This window comes from Hesperophylax consimilis, chromosome 9 (genome assembly GCF_061612785.1).
Source record: "Hesperophylax consimilis isolate HC1 chromosome 9, BYU_Hcon_1.0, whole genome shotgun sequence".
Lineage (NCBI taxonomy): Eukaryota > Metazoa > Arthropoda > Insecta > Trichoptera > Limnephilidae > Hesperophylax > Hesperophylax consimilis.
The window spans coordinates 18,336,263-18,355,726 of NC_142844.1; the positions used below are offsets into that span (position 1 = coordinate 18,336,263).

General features: G+C 32.6%; 2 protein-coding genes across 11 annotated transcripts in view; one reads left to right on the forward strand and one right to left on the reverse strand.

Moving 5' to 3' along the window:
• LOC149420998 (odorant receptor 46a-like) overlaps positions 1-15,985 on the forward strand; it is a 43,217-nt gene extending 27,232 nt beyond the window's left edge. The window contains exons 6-9 of the mRNA XM_089635111.1: positions 2,122-2,221; positions 2,938-3,042; positions 6,530-6,685; positions 15,923-15,985. Of these exons, the coding sequence (XP_089491237.1) occupies positions 2,122-2,221; positions 2,938-3,042; positions 6,530-6,685; positions 15,923-15,985 (424 nt within the window). The remainder of the gene's footprint in view (positions 1-2,121; positions 2,222-2,937; positions 3,043-6,529; positions 6,686-15,922) is intronic.
• Positions 1-19,464, reverse strand: part of dlg1 (MAGUK family member discs large 1) — a 181,972-nt gene that overhangs the window by 116,051 nt on the left and 46,457 nt on the right. The window lies entirely within an intron of this gene.

The following is a 19,464-nucleotide window of genomic DNA, read 5'->3' on the forward strand; positions in this document are numbered from 1 at the left end:
TCTATGAGTTTCAAATGCCAACTGACAAATACCATCCAAACCTAAACAACGACCAAACAAAATCGACCTGAAACATACAACTTACCCTGTATCTAATTGGTGAATTTTATATTATCTTTTTTTAATTTATATTTTCGTAATACGAGTATATTATGTATTTTACTTCACATATTAATATTCTACTGTCAAGAGGTCGCACAGTTACACATTGGAACTTGTGCATAATAATATATGAATGATTGAATTGCGAAAAATTTATTGATGAACAGCATTTTATCTTACCCACTCCTACTTTGTTTTGTTTGATTTTGAAGATTTGATACATATTACAGGTGGTAATTTTTATTGTATTCAAAATGAACTTTTTTTCAATTCTCTTGTTCAGTCGAATAACATACCTACGAATAGCAAGCAACGTGCTCGCTGAAATCAACCGTAGTAATAAAAAAATAGCTCTTTTATCTCGAACTCGAGTGGAAGATACTACCAGTATCGCCCTGGTGTAAGACCACCATTCAGAATTGAAACGTTGCTCCAAATGGCTTTAGCTGTGTTTAGTGACTAGATCTGAATAGCCAGGTACTTCCCCACCTTCCTCTTTCCCTTCCCCACTTACCTTCAGCCTCACAACATCCCCCAATTGGGGATGCCATAGTCTCACTGGCTCCAGACGGGAGCAGTTGGGACTCTTGTGAGGTATTCACTATAAAAATAAAAAAAAGAACAGTTATTCCCTATAAATAATATAGTGTGCGAATACCATAGGTCGTAAACTATTATGACCGCACGTTTAAATTAGTTAAATATTCTCTTGTGCCAACTTCCGATCGATCAGAATAACACAATTGTTTAGCATTTGGCACTGTGAGTAACAGAAGTTATTTAATATTTACGGTAAATGTTTATATCCGCATCAAATGAACACGAGCAGACCTCGAATTCCAAACAGCCGATTTTCGTACAATTCAATTATTTGTACATTCATTTTACAGTAACCAATCATTTTTTCGTGCATTCAATCGACTATACACCGTGTTCGGAAAATAGTGGCACAAGCAGGAAATTGGTGAATCTACATAACGTTTGGAGTTGATTTTGTGGTATAACTTTTTGATATCGGGTAAATAAAAATCGAAGATGAAATTTTTTTTAAACATATCTGCAAAAAAACGGTTGCTGCGGGGTAACTATCAGCTTTTAACTCTTTTAAATTGCGTTTAAATACGAAAATAAAAAAATTGTATTTTGGGTTCTCTACAACTATATGATGTTGATTTTCCTTTCCTGTTGTACCAAAAGTTACCGAACACCGTGCATTTCAGTCAATATAAAAATCACCCTCATTCACAAAATATGTAAAACAGAAACAAATAGTTTTTTTCATAGAAAAATAATATATGTTAAATATGATCGAATGCGTCGATACAATAGTTTTAACTTAAATTTAATAGAGTGCGTCGATACCACATTTTTATGTTAAATATTATCAAATGCGTCGATACCAATACTTTATACCACTAATAATATTAAATATGACAGAATGTGTCGATACCAGAGTTTTATGTTAAATATGATAGAATGCGTTGATACCATAGTTTTATGTTAAATATCATAGAATGCGTCGATACCATAGTTTTATGTTAAATATGATCGAATGCGTCGATACCACAGTTTTATGTTACATATGTCAGCGACATGTCATTGGTACCAATTATTGTAGTAACTTTTATAATTTTGTAACTATTGTCATCTATAATTATGTACTGTTTGTTTCTGTAATAAACAAAAAAAAAAAAAAAATAAGATAAAATGCGTCGATACCATAATTTACTGTTAAATATGATAGAATGTGTCGATACCACAGGTTTTTGTTAAATATGATAAAATACCTCTCTACCACAGTTTTCTGTTAAATATGGTCGAATGCGTCGATACCACAGTTTTCTTTTAAATATGATCGAATGCGTCGATACCACAGTTTTATGTTAAATATAATCGAATGCGTCGATACCAATGTTTTATGATAAATATGATCGAATGCGTCGATACCACAGTTTTAGGTATGTGTTTATAATTATATGAATGATCAAAAAAACAGTAAATGTACTACTTTGGTTACAGCTTCTTGGAAGAGATAGAGATTACCTTCATGAACTTGGCACTAATACAGTTTGCCACTGGCTGTTTGGTTGTATGCATAACTGCGTTTCAGCTGACTTTGGTAACTACCTAACTATAACTTTATATATATTTATTTATTGAAGACACACTTTTTCATTTTATAACAGACGAAAAACCGAGATTTTTATAAAAGCAGTGGAAAAGTTCAAACTAAATATCAAAAGAAAAAATAGATTACATATTAAGTATTGACTAAGCGCAGCGATGTCCCGTTTTAACTCCAAAATTTTACATTTGTCTGTCTCTAAATTTGTTTGAACATTCCGTTTCCGTTTTAATCGTTCAATAAAAATATTTTTGCAAATGTGAATTCGTCGTGTTTATTTGAACTATCAGTAAAAAGAATTGAGATAATGCGGCATCCTTGGAAAAATTAAATAATTACACTTTTAAAAATAAGAAATGTAAAATATTGTACAAAAAAAAAGTTGTATAAAATACATGGTTTATAATTAAGTATCTTAAATAAAAATAAAACACAATATTTGTTTAAAAACCACAAATTATTGTAAATTTTACTAAGACCGACCGGTTTCGCTTGGTAGAAGCGTCAAATAATATGTCAAACCACAAATTAACTGCTTTTTACCAATAAAAATTTGTATCTACTTACAAATCTTGTGGAAGCAGAGGACATTTTGGTTTTGATTTAATAAGAGAAAAATTACAAACATGCTTTTTTTGATAAGAATATATTTTTAAAAGCCAATTTATGATTTATTATTGCATAATATGGTGTGTTATTTATGTTTGCAGCTAAGTGTGACATCGTTCCCGTTTTTCTCCATTGTTCTCTACCAGTTCTGTATGTTGATAGAAATCGGACTGTACTGTTTCCATGGGAACGAGGTCATGTTAAGGGTGAGTAATGTACTAATATTTTAAACTTTAAAATGTTTGCTTCTTTTTGAAGCGAAATAATATTGAATCTATCTCTAACATTCAACGAAATTATTGATTATATTATGTTTTTAAACTCATTGCCACGGATTATCATATTTTTGTTGAGTCTAATTTAGTTTTGAAAATAATATTTTCCTTGAATCAATAGCGTATTCAAAATTCAAAAAAATATTTATTTCACAAAAATACAGAGTACAAAGGGTATAGCTTATAAGTTACATCCTATTTTTTCCAGCTAACCAAACAAATACAAATTATATTACATAACCCAACAATTACATGTTAACAAAATGTGTGTAAATAATAAATAAAAAACAGAGGTATTTAATTTATGTAAGGTATTCATTTAAGGTGTAGTGACATTTGTTTAAAAGAAATGTTTTTAGTGATGATTTAAATTTAATTACATATGTCGGTTATTTGTTTGATGCAACGTAGAAGGTTATTATATACTTTAATTTCCATTTAGTGTAGTCCTTTTTGAAATATAGTTTTGTTTGCTTTTGGGATTAATAAATTTTCTGTGAACCTTGTAGCGTGTTTATGCGTTGAGTTATTTTTTGTGGGAACTTTTCTGGAGATGATCGAACTAACAGGCATAACTCCATTATATATTATGTCCGTCACTGTCAGAAGTTTGAGATATTTAAAAATTGGTCTACGTGAATCCCGGTGATCAGAGTTTGTAATTTTTGTAGGAACCTCTTTTGAATGATAAAAACATCTTTGGAGTTTACTGAGTTTCACCAAAAAACTATTCCGTATTTTATCATTGAGTATACATATCCATAGTATGTGGTGATTATTGACTAATAATAATATAATTCTTTTTTTTTATTTAATATATATAAGTGGGTACAGGATGTTATATGTGTACATAAAAAATATGTTTACATTACAAAATATATTTATGTTCGCAATCTCACCAATGAAGAAACTGGTTCTTGTGCTTGGTGAGAGAGTTACACTAATTATAAGAAAAATAGAATACCATTTTATTTTATATGAAACATTTCAAATCGAAATACGCATTAAACTCTTTGCTCTGACGTATCTGCAAATCTTACAATACTGAGATATTTATGTTTTCCACTGTACCCTTAATTTTTTTTAAATCAAATTAACCTTACAATGTACTTAAATGTAATGCCTTATTTCTTTATTGTTGTATATTCTTTATATTCGTTTTTGGCTTATAAGATGTAATATTATAACACTCAATATCAACTTGTTGCCTAATCTGTAATCATAACGATTTTATAGTAAATTAAGCTGATTTTTCACCATTAAATCTAAAGTTAATATATTGATACATAAAAATCACGTGTCACTGCGACTTCCATATAAGGCGGTCTGTGGCAGGACATCGTCATGTGTTATAAAATTCATTACAAAAGGTTTAGTTAAATTCTACCTGGTTTCTAATCCTAATATATAAAAATTCAGTCTGCATATGTGCTCGCAAAACTCCAAAAGTCGATGTCGCTGAAAATTTGAAAGTTTGTTGTAATTAGTGCCAGAAATGTTTAAATGCTAGAAGAAGTCGGTGACTCCCGAGGAACACAATATCTCTACACCGTAATGAGATACGGAGTCGAATTAAGGCGTAGCTTAATGCTAAATCACTATTTTGATTAATCTTTATAACAAATTGGTGAACATGTTTCTATCGTTTAGCTTGAGTAGAATACAAATAAAATAAAAAAATACTCAATAAAAAATATAAATGTAAGCTACTAAATTTTTTTTTTCAATAGAAATGTATGAACGCGTATAGGAAACAAGTTTTAAAAAATACCGTATTATAGCTAAGATTATCTGTGACAGTATCACTTGATTACATTTTTTCTTTCTTATTAAATTATTTACAAAATAAATAAAAAACGGTTTTGTGCTTGAAATCGAACGTTTCTAGTTCCGTTTGTCAAGCGATTTTAATTCCTATTACCTACAATATAAGGCATACCAAGAATTTACACATTTTTGGCTTGTAGCTTCATTTTAACGTCGATTTAATGTAGTTTCAGTAGTATTTTAAAGTCACATTGTGTTATACACTAATAGTGGAAGAAGTCGGAGGCGCCCGAGAAAACATTAGTAATAGCGAAGTATTGCGGGGGATCTAACTGTAAGTTTCCTGAATAAACTAAAAAATATTATGATAACGCCGCATTCAGCTTCAAGTTTCGTGAACACTATCGGACTACGAATCCCGCAGAATTTTCGAATTTCCCAATAACAGGTGCCGCGGACGAAAAAGTCACAGCAAAGAACAATAATATAATTCTAGAAAACAGACAGAAATTGGAACAAAGCCAGTTCCTGTAATTCTGTGTGGCAATAAATTCAGACATATCTCCGTTGGCGGATTCAAGTTTCGCAAAATGACCCAATGGTCTCACACTGTGATCTGAAATCTATTTTGAATGTCCCATTGTTTGCGTGTTATTGGTTTTACAGAAATCAATATCGGAGTTATGCCTGGCGCGGTTTGGGGATAGGATAGGTTTGGTTACATAAGGTTACTTGTCATCTCCATTTTCTTACCATATCTTTAAACCACTTACAACACCCCCATTTATAATTCTTTGTTATTTGTCTTACAAAGTTTTTACATGAATAAGGATGACTTGGAATCATATCGGTTGAAGTGACATTAAGAGATTTTTAACAATACTTGTTTTTTAAACCCCTGCAGAAAAAAGCATATAATTTTTTGTATTAACCTTTAGCGTGCCAAGAAATCCACCGTGGATATCTGACATTTTTACCCACGAATCTACCGTGGATTTGCGAGTTGTTCACCGCACTTGCTCCGCTTTTATTGTATTTTGAAACATAATTGCATACTAAAATATATTTTATTCGCCTGGGAAGGAAATAATGTAATGAAATAATGTATGAAATAATATATATATGAGTGCGCATAATGAATGTATGCTGCCGTTCTTACAATAGTTGGTACTTTAATGATCCGCGTTTTAGCCTTCAAATCAGTTGATCGGGGCTCGATTAGTAGTAATATTCAGTAGTAAGTAGGAAAAATCAATAAAATGTAACAAAAGACTGTTATAATAATAATACAATAAACTGTAATTTAATATTTCAATGAAAGCCGATTTATCGAAACTGAAAACTGAAAAATATACAAATACCTATATTCTTTTTTATCATAACTTTTTTTTAATTCAAAGTTTTTCCACATGCAAAATTGCATTTCATTCGGGAAAACGAAGGCAAAATCCATGGATCTTGCGCTAGTTCTAAATAAATTTCAATGGTTTTTTCCAGCGAAAGCATAAAAAACACTTTTTTTTATTCAAATGAAGTCATCTCTCAATGCATCCTGTGTCAAAAAAAAGATTTCTCAAATCATCCATAAAGTAAAATATCAAACTTTTTCCTAATCCGTGTATTCAATTAATCATAGTTTAATTCCACACAGAGCATATCCATAATGGACGCGGCCTACGAGACGGGCTGGTACGAGGAGGATACCAACTTCAAGCAGATGCTGGCCATCCTCATGGAGAGGTGCAAGAGACCCCTGTCTCCCAGGGCCGGGATGATCTTCCCACTTTCACTGGCAACCTTCGTGGGAGTAAGTCAAAACACATAATAATTTTAAAAAGTGGGTGTGTCAAGCCTACGCAAGACAGAAGTGAAACTTCTAGTATTCCTCTCTCTCTATTTTCATTTCATCATCTCTATTTTCTCTCTTAGGTTAGTTTGAAAATTAGAGGTTAAATAATTCAACGACGAAGCATGGATTTGCTTTTTCTAATATTTTCTTATAGATGAATGACGTTCGATTAATGTATAGTTCCAAAAATTTTCAATTTATTCACAAGTATACAATATTACATAAATAACAATATTACAATTAAAAATTACAAAGAAATTACAATGACAATTTACCAATCATGTGCCATTTTCATTGTCAATTTCATGAATATCATTTCCTAATGTCGTGATAATTGGGTTATGGTAACTAAAGTGCGAGATATATACATGAGCACTTAAATCCTTAATGAATCGTGCAAAAACTGCATCGATTGTTGTCCCGTGTCGGGAGAGAACGTTCGTGAGCGGCTCCCCCACCTCAACAAGCGCATATGGTGAGAGAGGGACAGTGAACGGTGAGCGGTGGTGGGGGTACCCGCATTTTCGTGTCGATCCTGACTCGGTTTTACTCCGTCCCAGAAAATTCATTACGCGCCTAAAGAAGTTTCACTTCAAAAACTAATTTTAACTGTTTTAACCATGTTTTGACGGAAATAAGACAACGTATTTACATTTCTTGCTGAAGCCCCGGCGTCGCCAGGGCTTTATTCTGCTTTACGGAATGGGAAAGGAGGCTAGGAGCAGTGTTTTTACGGCCTCCGTCGTCTCGACTAGCAAGCCGAAGGCAGCGGGTTGAAATCTTGGCGTTTACTTGGATTATTTTGTTTTACATCACAATTTACTCATAATAATATATACTATATTTGCGGCACGTTTCAGAGTGAAAGATACTCTCAGTATCGCCCTAGTTTAAGACCAACATTCAGAATTGAAAAGTTGCTTGAAATGAATTCTCCCATGTTTGGCGACCAGATTTGAATAGCCACCTTTCTCTCCCTATCTCCTTCCCCTCCCCACTACCTTCAGCAGGATAATTGATCTCTCTTTTGCTTCGAAGATGAAGTCAACAAAACTCATAGATACTCTTCTTTATATATAGATAGATACAGGTATTTTACACGGATATCTTGTGTTATCCTGGTATACCTGTTGAACGGTTTTTGAAAGTCGTAACTCTTAAACAAAAACTAAAGATAAAATAGCACCTGTTTGCATGAAGCAGTGAAAAAATTCGCACAATATTTTTTTAAATGTGATTAAAAATACCTAAAAATAGCTATATAAATAATCTAGAAAATACGCATAGTGATCAGAACGATTGTGAAAACAGTAACATGTAATATCATAAACTGCGCGATTTCAAACTATAAATAACACAATAATAATAAATAAAAACACTTTCATAAATCGTATTATCCAGTGATATTTAAATTCCAGATAGTGACAGTTACTAAATTCAAACATACCCACAATACTAAATCAACATGTCGCTAGAAGAACTTAACCTGAATTTGAAAATCGGCTCGATAAAGTCAACAAAAAACCCGGCAACTCTAATTGTGACCTCACAAGTCTCCGTGGAGACTTCAATGCATTTAAGTTGAAAATTACATCGGAGATGACGGCTCTTCAAGAGAATATTGCTCAACTTGAGCTTCGTGTGGATGCCATCGACGCAGCTTCCAGAAAAAATCTCTTAATTCTACATGGCGTGAAAGAAGATGGACCAGAAGATACGAGATCCCTTGTGACCGCGGCGTTGACCGGCCTAGGGTGCCACGACGCCATCAGGGGTATCGTCTCCACCAGAAGACTTGGTCGCATGAAACCAAATAAGAATCGACCCATTCTTATTGAATTCCAGCGCCAACTCGACCGTCGATCTGTATGGGAGAGGAAGAAAGGGCTGAAAAACTCCTCTCGTCTACTAACTGAATCCCTAACCAAAACACGACAAAAACTCTTTTCCTCTGCACGTTCAATCTTTTCAAACAACAAGTGTTGGACCAGCGACGGCACAATTATGGTTCTGCTCCCTGATGGCAGCAAGCACGCCATCAGTACCCAGAAGCAGCTGGATGTCGCTGCCGCCCTTGTAACCTGAAATGAATTAATTCTCATTTAAAATGTTCCATCTTTACTCCAATCAGCCGCCTAATAAAAATAGATGTTCCCAAAGCTCCACACGTAGAACGAATCAATCAAAAGAGCTTTTATTGGACAAAAAATATTATTTGGATCCTGCCCCCAAATTGGAGGAAATGTATGAGGAAATTAGAGACCATTTCAAGCATTTTATTTTCTACTCGACTCTGAAATACTAATACAGCACGCGAAGTAAAATACTTTCGACAAAAAGTGATTTGGGAAAAGCGTTCTTCGTGTCAAGCTTTCAATCAGAGGAGAGTTAAGAAAATCCGTCATTTTATTTTTATTTTTTTCAAGTTCGCCAGAATTACAGCTGACTCAATTTCTTTTCACTTTCCTGACCTTTGTTCGGAATTGAGTACAGGTTACATTTACTTGACAGATTCTTGACACTACGTAACAGCGCAAAACTGCTCGTTTTTTGTTACAAGTTTATTTTACCTTTGTTAAAACTGAATTTCTTTTAAAATTTGTGCAAAATCATTTTGTTAAATATTGAAAAAACTTTGCTTACTTACTATCAAACTATTACAACATTTCCCGGCAAAGATAAAATTAATAATATATAACCGTATTTCATAAAAAATGGCGCGATCTAAATTACCAAAGTATTCTAATTATACAGGTTGTCCCTTTATGCTATGGATCAAACATGATCAGTTGATTAAGCCATGTATTTCAGGGGGCGTACCAAACTTCTTTCATCCATCAGTTCATCTAAGTGTCCCTTTCGTAATGTTGTTCATTTCGCTTTCGTTAGTCTGACATTCTTTTCGGATCTCCTCATTGGTGATACGGTTGTAAATAGTTTAAGCGTACATACGCCTCAGAGATTAATCATTAATTCACACATTCATTAATTAATTCATAATTCATTAAAACATTCATTAATTAGTTCATAATTCATTAAAACATTCATTAATTAATTCATAATTCATTAAAACATTCATTAATTAATTCATACATTCATTAAATCATTCACACATTCATTAATTAATTCATGCATTCATCAATTCATTCATACATTTATTTATTTATCAACGCCCTTATCAGGGTTTTTCATGGAATAATTAAAAAAATTAAAAATTAAAATTAAAAAAGTAAAATTACTATTAAAATAATACAATTCTATTACTATTATACAGTTATGTGCCTTATTGTTACTAGTAGAACTCCGTTGTGTCGTATTACCTCGCTTGTTTTGTTATTTTGGATAACTTTAATGTAAAATTCTGAAAACGAAACACGTCGGGAGCTCCCTATCACTCGAGAGACCAAAGTTCATATAAAATTTAGAGCAAAATATATTCTAACGTGAACATTAATTCCCTAAACTGGTTGAAACTCAGTCCTGGGTATCGATTCTCCAATTCTGCTCGCAATCGCCGCCGAAAGTAAGTACATTGGTCGACATTCTTATTCTCGAGTCTCGTCGAAGGTACATAATTACATACGCCAAACGTCAAAAGTCATTCCACTCGAACAACGAGTGGTTCGACCCACTCGTTGTTTGAGTGGAAAGACTTCGTCGAGAATCAAGGCCCTGGCATTAAAAATTTATTCTGCTACCGAGTAAACTGAAACTCGAACGAAATTATTGCAACAATAAAAGCACAAGTTATAAGGCCAAAGCGTTACAGTAATTCAGTAACAAATAACGTTTATTTACTCTAAATTCGCATTTCGTAATACATTTTACGTAATGGATGAAATGCATGACTTATTTTGTCATTGAAATCTACCCTCAATTTGAAACGGAATTATTTTAAGCGATGGGTATAAAAGCTTGGCACGAAACAGAATTCTTGTTAAATTCGCATATTGTTACTGAAACTTTATTAATTGAAACACTCTAACTTTTTTGATTAAACTTTTTATAACAGTCCAATCGGTTATGTACATATTTTACTGAAAAAAACTATAAATTTTGCGTATTTTTTTCTACTTGTTTATTTCATAACTCGCTTACTAATAGTAAAGACCTTTTCAGTTAGCTTGTATTGTAAATGGAATCAGAAAAAAATAACAACATTGGCCTGACTACCAACCATAATTTTTTTAGCTGTAATTTTGTGGACGTCACTCTTTTCATAACTTGCAAACTGGTTTCGGTACAGGTGTGCCAACAAAGAAGAAAACAATGTTAGTCTAAAACCTATTCGTGTGTTAGAAAATAAAAGGATGTACACATGCAAACTTACAGCATTCCATTAAATATCAAATATGTATTTTTTTGGTTTATTTTATGCGTAACATTTTCTTTATCAAATATCAACGAGACATAAAAAAAATAAGCATTATAATTCAAAATTTTATCACGTAAAATAACGTTTTCTTAATCCCGACCTATCTTCATCTCGCTGAATAGTGTTCAATAAAATGTGAAATATCTCTCGGGGAATAGGTAACGTTAATAGCAAAATGCTACTGAGATAATACGTTTAGTAAACTCCCTTTCAGAAAAGCTCATCGGGAGAATATCGTGGTTGGCAAAGTCAAAGGAAATAAAATCATCCACTTAAATAGCGTGAACGGGCGAAGGGAATAAGTTAATAAAGTTTGATAAATGGTTTGAGTAATGAGTTAAGTCGCTAGATGCCGTTTTCTACGTGCATTTTACGGTAGGGCAAAATAAGCGATAATCTATTATGGTTTAAACTATTTATGGCTTAGGATTATCAAACTCGTCAAGTATATGACTTAAAACACTACTAAACTACATTTTTGAACAAAAAAACAAATTTCAACATACACAAAATATCACTAACAAACCAGTTAGACAAGAGTACCTACAAAGAAAACATAAAAACTCCGACAGTAAATACAAGCTTTAGACAAAGACATGCTATAAAAGCATTCAACACTTGAAAATAAAATTGAGAAAAACAAAAATAAATTCAGAGACATAATTACAAAATGAGAAAAAAAAAATATTACCAAAATTTCAAAACATAAAATAATAAAACCCACACGTAACACACACAACCAATATAAAACACACATCACTCATAAAAACGCAAGATTATATATATTTCTCTTTAAATGTATTATGTATATTATTTTTTATATTATAAAATGAAGACCTCAGCACGGGTAAGCCACCCAGTGAGGCCAACATTACTGGATAACTATGAAATGTAACAAAATATGTACCAAAATAAAAATAACAATAAAAATTTTAAAAAACATAGAAGGTACAAGATAGAAGGGAACAACCACATTTCTCAAACAGCAGTCAAATAATTATACACATATATGTATTCAATTTTATTGGAATAACTTGTGAAGGTTATACACATCAATTGAATATATTATCATTGAAGAAGAAGATAATACTAATAAATCCAAAAGAATCATGTAATAAGATACAGAAAAATAAAAAGGTAACGGTCTCAACTAGAAACTGTCCTACCGGGACAATGTCTCAACCAACTCGGCCATTGGAATCTGATTATTTTACGTCATTTTTGTCGATCTCATAATTCACATTTGTTTTCCAGTTGATACCGTTACCTTTTTTATTTTTCTTTGTCTTGTTCTGTTTTATGTTTCGTATAGATTTATCAGTATTATCTTTTTCTTAAAAGAGATATATTATTTTAAGCAATAAATGCTTGAAACTTCTATATAAATACCTACCTTGGTAGAGCACCTGTAGTTTATCATTAAAAAGAGAGATATATACTCGTATATTATTCCTTAAATTCCTTGTACATATTCCTAAATTCCATTCTGTAAGAGTTTTCTTGAATATCAATTAATAAAAAAAATAAATTTAACGGCTTCCGTGTTTGAGCGGTTACGAGCCTCGGCTAAGAATCCGGCGGTCGCGGATTTAAATCCTGGCGTGCACAAATAGATTTAGTTGGATTTGTGTTTTCTCATAGTTTATTCGATTAAAATAATATATAGTATATTACACGTTCCATAGAGGTAGATACTGTCAGTATCGCCCTGGTGAAATACCAACATTCAGAATCGAAACGTTGCTTGAAATGGCTTTCACCGTGTTTGGTAAGCAGATCTGAATTACCAGGTTCTTTCCCATCTGCCCCACATCTCCTTCCCATCCCCACTGCCTTCAGTCACCCAACAACCCCGATTGGAGATGCTGTAGTCTACTGACTTCAGACGATTCGGAGCAGTTGGGACTCTTGTGCGGTACTAATATGTAAAAATTATGTTACATTTAAAGTGAAGCTTAATCCCCTTGGGTTTGCTACTCTACAGTCAATATCCAAGCAAAAGCTTAGCATTGAAATAAATATTTAACAGTAACTACGAGTACCTACAGTGACATTTTTTTCTGTTTGTTCAAGTCACATTGAATATGTATTTTTTTATTCACGCCTTGAAGGCTTTTACATGTATACATTGTTACAGGTAAGTCGTGCAGAAGCACAATAATAAGCGTGTAGTACATACCATAATAAACTGAGTAAAACTTGTACAAACTACTTGTACTTGTAAGCTTGTGCAATGGAGCTCAATAATTGTTTATAATAACAAGAGTGGAAAGTAAGTACTTAAGGTACCTGCTATGAAAGTAGTTACAGAACAATGATTAGTAACTCTGTTGATATTTATAAAAATAAACATGAACAGTTTGTTGTAAAGCATGTTATTACGCAAGATAGGGTGTTTTACGGAACATAGCTAAATAAATTCACCGTTAAAATGTACACATAAAAAAGTATGAAAGATATATTGAAAGTTGTACAAATATAATAGTAGTAAAATAATGTAGTTAAAGTTTATATATCTACACATCTGCAAGAAATCATTGGAAAAAACTACATACGAATACAGTGAGAATTTTACTCTACCCTGCTTCGCTCGTGGATAAGCACTATTTTTTCGAAACATTCTTCGTGTAGAACAAATTGAAACAAGGAAAATATTTTTTTATGGTACAATGGAAATTGCATCCACCTACAGTAACTTTTAATGATGAGCTTTGCGAACTCAAAACAGTTGTGATGACCTATTTAACTCTTCAGCACACGATGTGCTTTATAGTCAAGATTTCCAAATAACGCTTGAAAAAGATATACCCTTATCAGGACCACATAAGTTATCAGGCTGAAATATCTTATCTAGCACTTTGTGCACATTCACCGGTAAAATGGGGCATCTTTGGAGTGAGACGTTCCAGGGGAAGTATCTAAACCCACCTCTAAAACACTTCCGATTTTCCCGTCGTCTTTAAGAAAACTTGTCGAAAGGAATCGATCAATGGGCTTGACTTTGGGAAAGGACGGTCGGACGGCCGAGCCTATCGACGCGGTGGCTTCAGCTAGTATATACTGGCCAGTCGTGTATTAGGGAATACTTGACCCACACTGGATCATTTAGTAGATCTCCGATAAGATTAACCGCCTTCAGAAAGTAACGGGGGTTGGGAATTATACATTTTAAATGAAAATCAAACGGGCGGTTGCTTTAATAAGGTTTTTCCTTTCTCTGAACCAACTTTCGATATCTGACGCGATTTTCAATGTTCTTTTATGTATTTATTTAATACATAAAATATTTTTAAGATTTTTGATATAAAAGGCTTATCCAATAGCTATTTGGTTTCTAATTTAAGAATTACTAATGAAGAAATATTACCCTTAAGGGATTATTGAATTTGTTCAACTAATATTTTTCATTATTTTTTCTGTCGTCATATTAATGGTATGTTCCCTACTCAGAATGATGTGTACAAATAAATGTCGAATCGTATCCGAGCGACAAATTTAAACGTTACCCACTAATTCCAGGTACTATAATGATCCTATTGTATTAATTACTTGCAATGCAAAATCAGGTGTTTTTTTTTTAATTTGATGGCCTAGAAATATAATAATTGCTTTAATTAAATACTGCTAGTTGAACACATCTTGGCCTTTGCCACAACTAACAGTTTTATTTGTATAAATCTTTTTGTAAGCCTAGAAAAAATAAAGTAGGTAACAGGTCTATAAAAAGGCTTTGAAGTGTAAAATATCCTACTTAATAACTTCATTTCGTATAGGGTTTTATTGTGTAATGTGGGAAATGTGCTTTACGTTATTATCAGAGAAAATTTTAATATTTACTTCTGAAATTCACAAAATAAAATAAAATATGACTTATATGTTTCTTTTTGCCAATTCGAAACGGTGTTAAGCGGGAATTTCAAACTTATCGCCAACTAGGAATAAAATGCGTGTTCGCTCGATTTCGAATTTTAAACGCCGAGGTAGCTTTATCGATTATCTTTATAATATAAATAGCTAATTATTCGTAATAGATTTCTCGATTATGCCAATTCCTAAAACTCGATATAATTACAGTTTAAATAAGAATTGATTTACTATGTATCACACCGCGAGGTGACCGACCACTCTAAATCCAAAATCACAGTAATTTTCCGTTCAATCGCGCTTCCCCCTCATCAGAGGGTAATATATCCCTTTAATGTGCCCGTTTCTCATCCCTATCGTGAGGGTGATGGAGGGGGCCAGGGTATGTACCCAAGCCAGGTGAGGGTAGGTACCGACGACCGACGCGGAAACGGCATGAAGCATTCACTATAATCTCATTACGCGGCACGCGAGGCGCTTGGAAAAGTCAATAAAATACAGCGGCTTTGGCTCCTCTACTGCCAGTCAACTGGCCGCGTTCAGAGTCTACTTTTCAAGGGTCGCGGATCGCGTATCGCCTGCTCGGAGATCGTTGAGCTTTTACGCTTTCTGTTCCCTGAACGCCTATTTCCACATCGGATTAGATAGGAATCGAGCTCGTGCCACGCATGAAATATTATCTTGGAAATGATTTTTCGTCCATTAGCACGTTTTGTTATTTTTGTCTAAAAAATACATCTAAAATTGCTGACTGCCACTTAGATTAAGTTAACATTTTTAAGGTTAAGTTAAGGTTTATCCTTGCAATAGTTTCTTACTCCTACTGAATCTTTTTTTAAACGTTTTTCAAAGCCGTAATTTTTTTGTTATTGCTAATTTAATGTGTTCATACCTTCATTATGAAAACTGTGAAAAGCTTATAATGAAAATCCTTCAAATTCTTACTTATGTTTCAGATTCTACGTTCTTCATATTCGTACTTCGCCGTTCTGCAGCAAATGAACAATGATGAAGAATGAGCCCCGATAGCAAACAGAATTAAGATAATTCATTTTTATACTGAGATATTACCCATATATTGTTTTGTTCTTTCGGTACCAGTTGCGTGCAATCTAATCTAAAAAAAAGATTAAAAACTTACTGATATAGAATCTCACATAGAAATATATATATTTATACATTGCTTATCCAGTCAAAGAGGGTTGTTTATCTATTGTATAAACTTGAAATAATACTTATTTCCCTCGAATTTATAATTTTCCTAAGTGATTTAACTGTTCTATATATTTCTTCATTTTGAAGATGTCGTAAAAACAAATACCATTTTGGAAATTCGATAGAATTGCTTTTTACATTTTTATATTTGAAATGTACGTTAATATTTAGAAAAATGAAATATTTTAATTTCAAATATGAAAAAAATTGAGAAAATTAATAATTCCAATAACACAGTCCTTTTATTTAAGGACTTTGCAATAAAATTTCACTTAGCTTCTTATCTCGTTCATACAATTAAAAATTGTATATACGCGATAGTAAAATCAGACATTTTGACACGATCTACGTTGTTTTTTTACCTACACATTCATAAGGCATATGGATACGCATAATAAAATTTTATTAAAAAAACATCACTATCCTAGAAGTTTTATTAAATTCATGCGGTAAAAGTAAATTAAAAAATACGAAATTATATAAGTCCGAAATGACCTCGCTTTTTCCGATAACATGAAACCATATTCACAACATGACATTATTAATGCATTGAAACTGACGAAAAATAACACAAATAATAGTAAATATATTTCATTATTCTAATATAATAGTAAATTGGTAATTAGAAAAAAATTAGTAACAAAAACAAATGAATCACAATGTAATTTTCCGTGAAGGACACGCGCATGGCGGAAAAGGGGCATGCACCAGACTGCCAAAATTCCAATTAGAGACATTTTTTATTAGTAATAATTAGAAATAGAAATTGCATGGTATTTGTACAATGTGTAACAAAAACACCGTTTAACGGTTGCAAAGTGTTTTATTTATTAATAAGACTGTATGTATACTTTGTGTGTAAAACAAATAAACATGCGTACTTTGTCTTTTCTTTCTTTTATCATTTTTTAATGCTCCCGAATTACGAATAACCCAACAGTATTTGAATTTCTCCAACTACCATTCTCATAAGCAACAAAATAATGAGCATTTTCCTTGCAGATCCGCTGCATTTAAATGCTGCATGTAAATCACTAATAAATAATAATACTGGAATATGCAGGAACTAGAAACCAACCAGCATGATGAGCCAGTCAGTGGCGTGCACAGAGTTTTGGATCAGGGTAGGCTAAATGGTAAACTGCTGTATATTTGCTGGCAGTCACAATTTACTAAAAAGGTCTGTCTTACACAAACACAAACACACATGTAATATTTTGTTTAGTACAAAGTAAATATTGAATAAATGCCGTATGCGACATTTGGCATACCTACTTAGTTTCTGCTTTTAACACTTTTAAGTTTATACATATTCTGTATAATGTATAATAATAACAAATGTTTTGTTATCTTTCTTTTTAGTAACAAATATAGATAATGATATCCTCACTGGGATTATAACCTTTATATTTGTTACTAAAGTGTATGTAGTATTTTTCGTTCTGAAATAATTATAAATATATTACATAGTATTTTTTTAGTGCAGTTGAGCGGTTTCGGTTTCAGTCTGTATTTTGTGTCAGTATATTTTGTATTTCTGTTTTCCCTATGTTTCGTATCCAGCTTTTCATTGGACATATAAATGTTATAATATTTTTGTGAATTTTTAATGGGAGTGGGATTTTGTTGTAGAGTTTAGTACCGTAGTATGAGAAGTTTTTTGCCCAAATTTTGATTTTGTAGTTGCTTGTTGTATATGTTTTTAACCCTAGATCTAGTGTTTTTAATACACTTGTACGTGTTAGTTGTTATTTCTTGTGTTTTGTATTTTGTAAAGGAGTATCTTTTTAGAATAGAGTTGTTTAATTAACATGATAAGATTGTTGAAGATTTCGTCAGTTCTAATTCTTACAGGGACTTTCAGAATAATTTTCATGTCTGAATAGTGTGCGGTCGGTATGGTGTGCTAGGAGCTTTGATTCGTAGCTGGAATTGCGCGAATACAAATATTAGTATTGTTATTTAAGTAAGGTAGGGAAGGCAGTGCTTATGCGCCAATATGGAATGCACGCCTCTGGAGCCAGTATACGGTGTGCGGCGAATGTTTTACTACAAACGAGTGTCAGTGTCATGTTCGTGTCCGTTTTCAGACAGTTGCACTGCCGCTAGTGGCAGCTTCCGCTAGATTAAAATCCTGAGTTGCGCGATGTAAATACATTCAACTAAACATGGCAACACTTCGATAGCACAGGGAAGGCACCAATATTAACATGCTTAACACGGATAACTTTGCAATCTAACCATATTTATTTACTAACAATTAATTAACATTCAGCGATCAATTAAAAATACTACACATTTTCATATCACGCAAACCTGAAAACACTTTTTAAACTGGCAACAGTTCACCCTAATACTGGAATAATTTAATTTATGTAAAAAAAATTGTGGCATAGGCTCTTATTTCTTTTTTCAAAATTAATCAAATTTAGTTATATAGTTGGACGGTGTGCCACATAATGCTGTTTACGTTCCAACCAAAGCTCGAACTGAGATATGTATTATGGGAAAGGAACGAAGCAACCGCTAGCAGCTTGCGCGGCTTTTGCAATTGCTTTGTTACGTTACGGCTCAAGCTTTGGCTCTTACGTGTATACGTAGCCTAAGAGATTTCTCAGTGCTTGATTTTTTTCTTTTTTGGCAATATAATTTGATTTGCATTTCTCGTCCCGTGTCCGTGTATCTCGTGATATTTATTTAATTTATTTTTCATTCGAGTTTCATAGACATTTATATTATTATTTATATCTCTTTATACTACACAAACCTTAATAATAATTAGCTTTGAAGAAATCCGATGAAAATATTTGTAAACCGAAAAACAAAAGATGGCTGTACGTCTGTGTAGTAAATAAATACTAGTCCATTAAAGATTTTTTATCATCTGTAAAGTAGGTAGGTACCTACTTTTGTATCTAAATCGTGTTCAATTAATAATGTTCGAAATTTTAGATATTTTTCATATTTAAAGCTGTATTTTGATCGATTACGATTTTCATCAATACATCGGATACAATCCATGTATTCATTTAATTTGCACAGCCGTTATTTATTTGATATTTATAAAAAGGAATGTTCCTTTGTTTTTCCCCTACGCGTTCTTATACCATTAAACCGATTGAAATTTAAAAAAAAGTTTTTCTTATACCTTTAACTTACCAGGAGTGTTTAGACAGTGATTTGAATGTTAGAAGAAGTCGGGGACGCCTGGGGATAACTAACACATTATCTCTTCACTGGAATGAGATACTTGGTCTAATTAAAGTCGATATATTGTAGATTA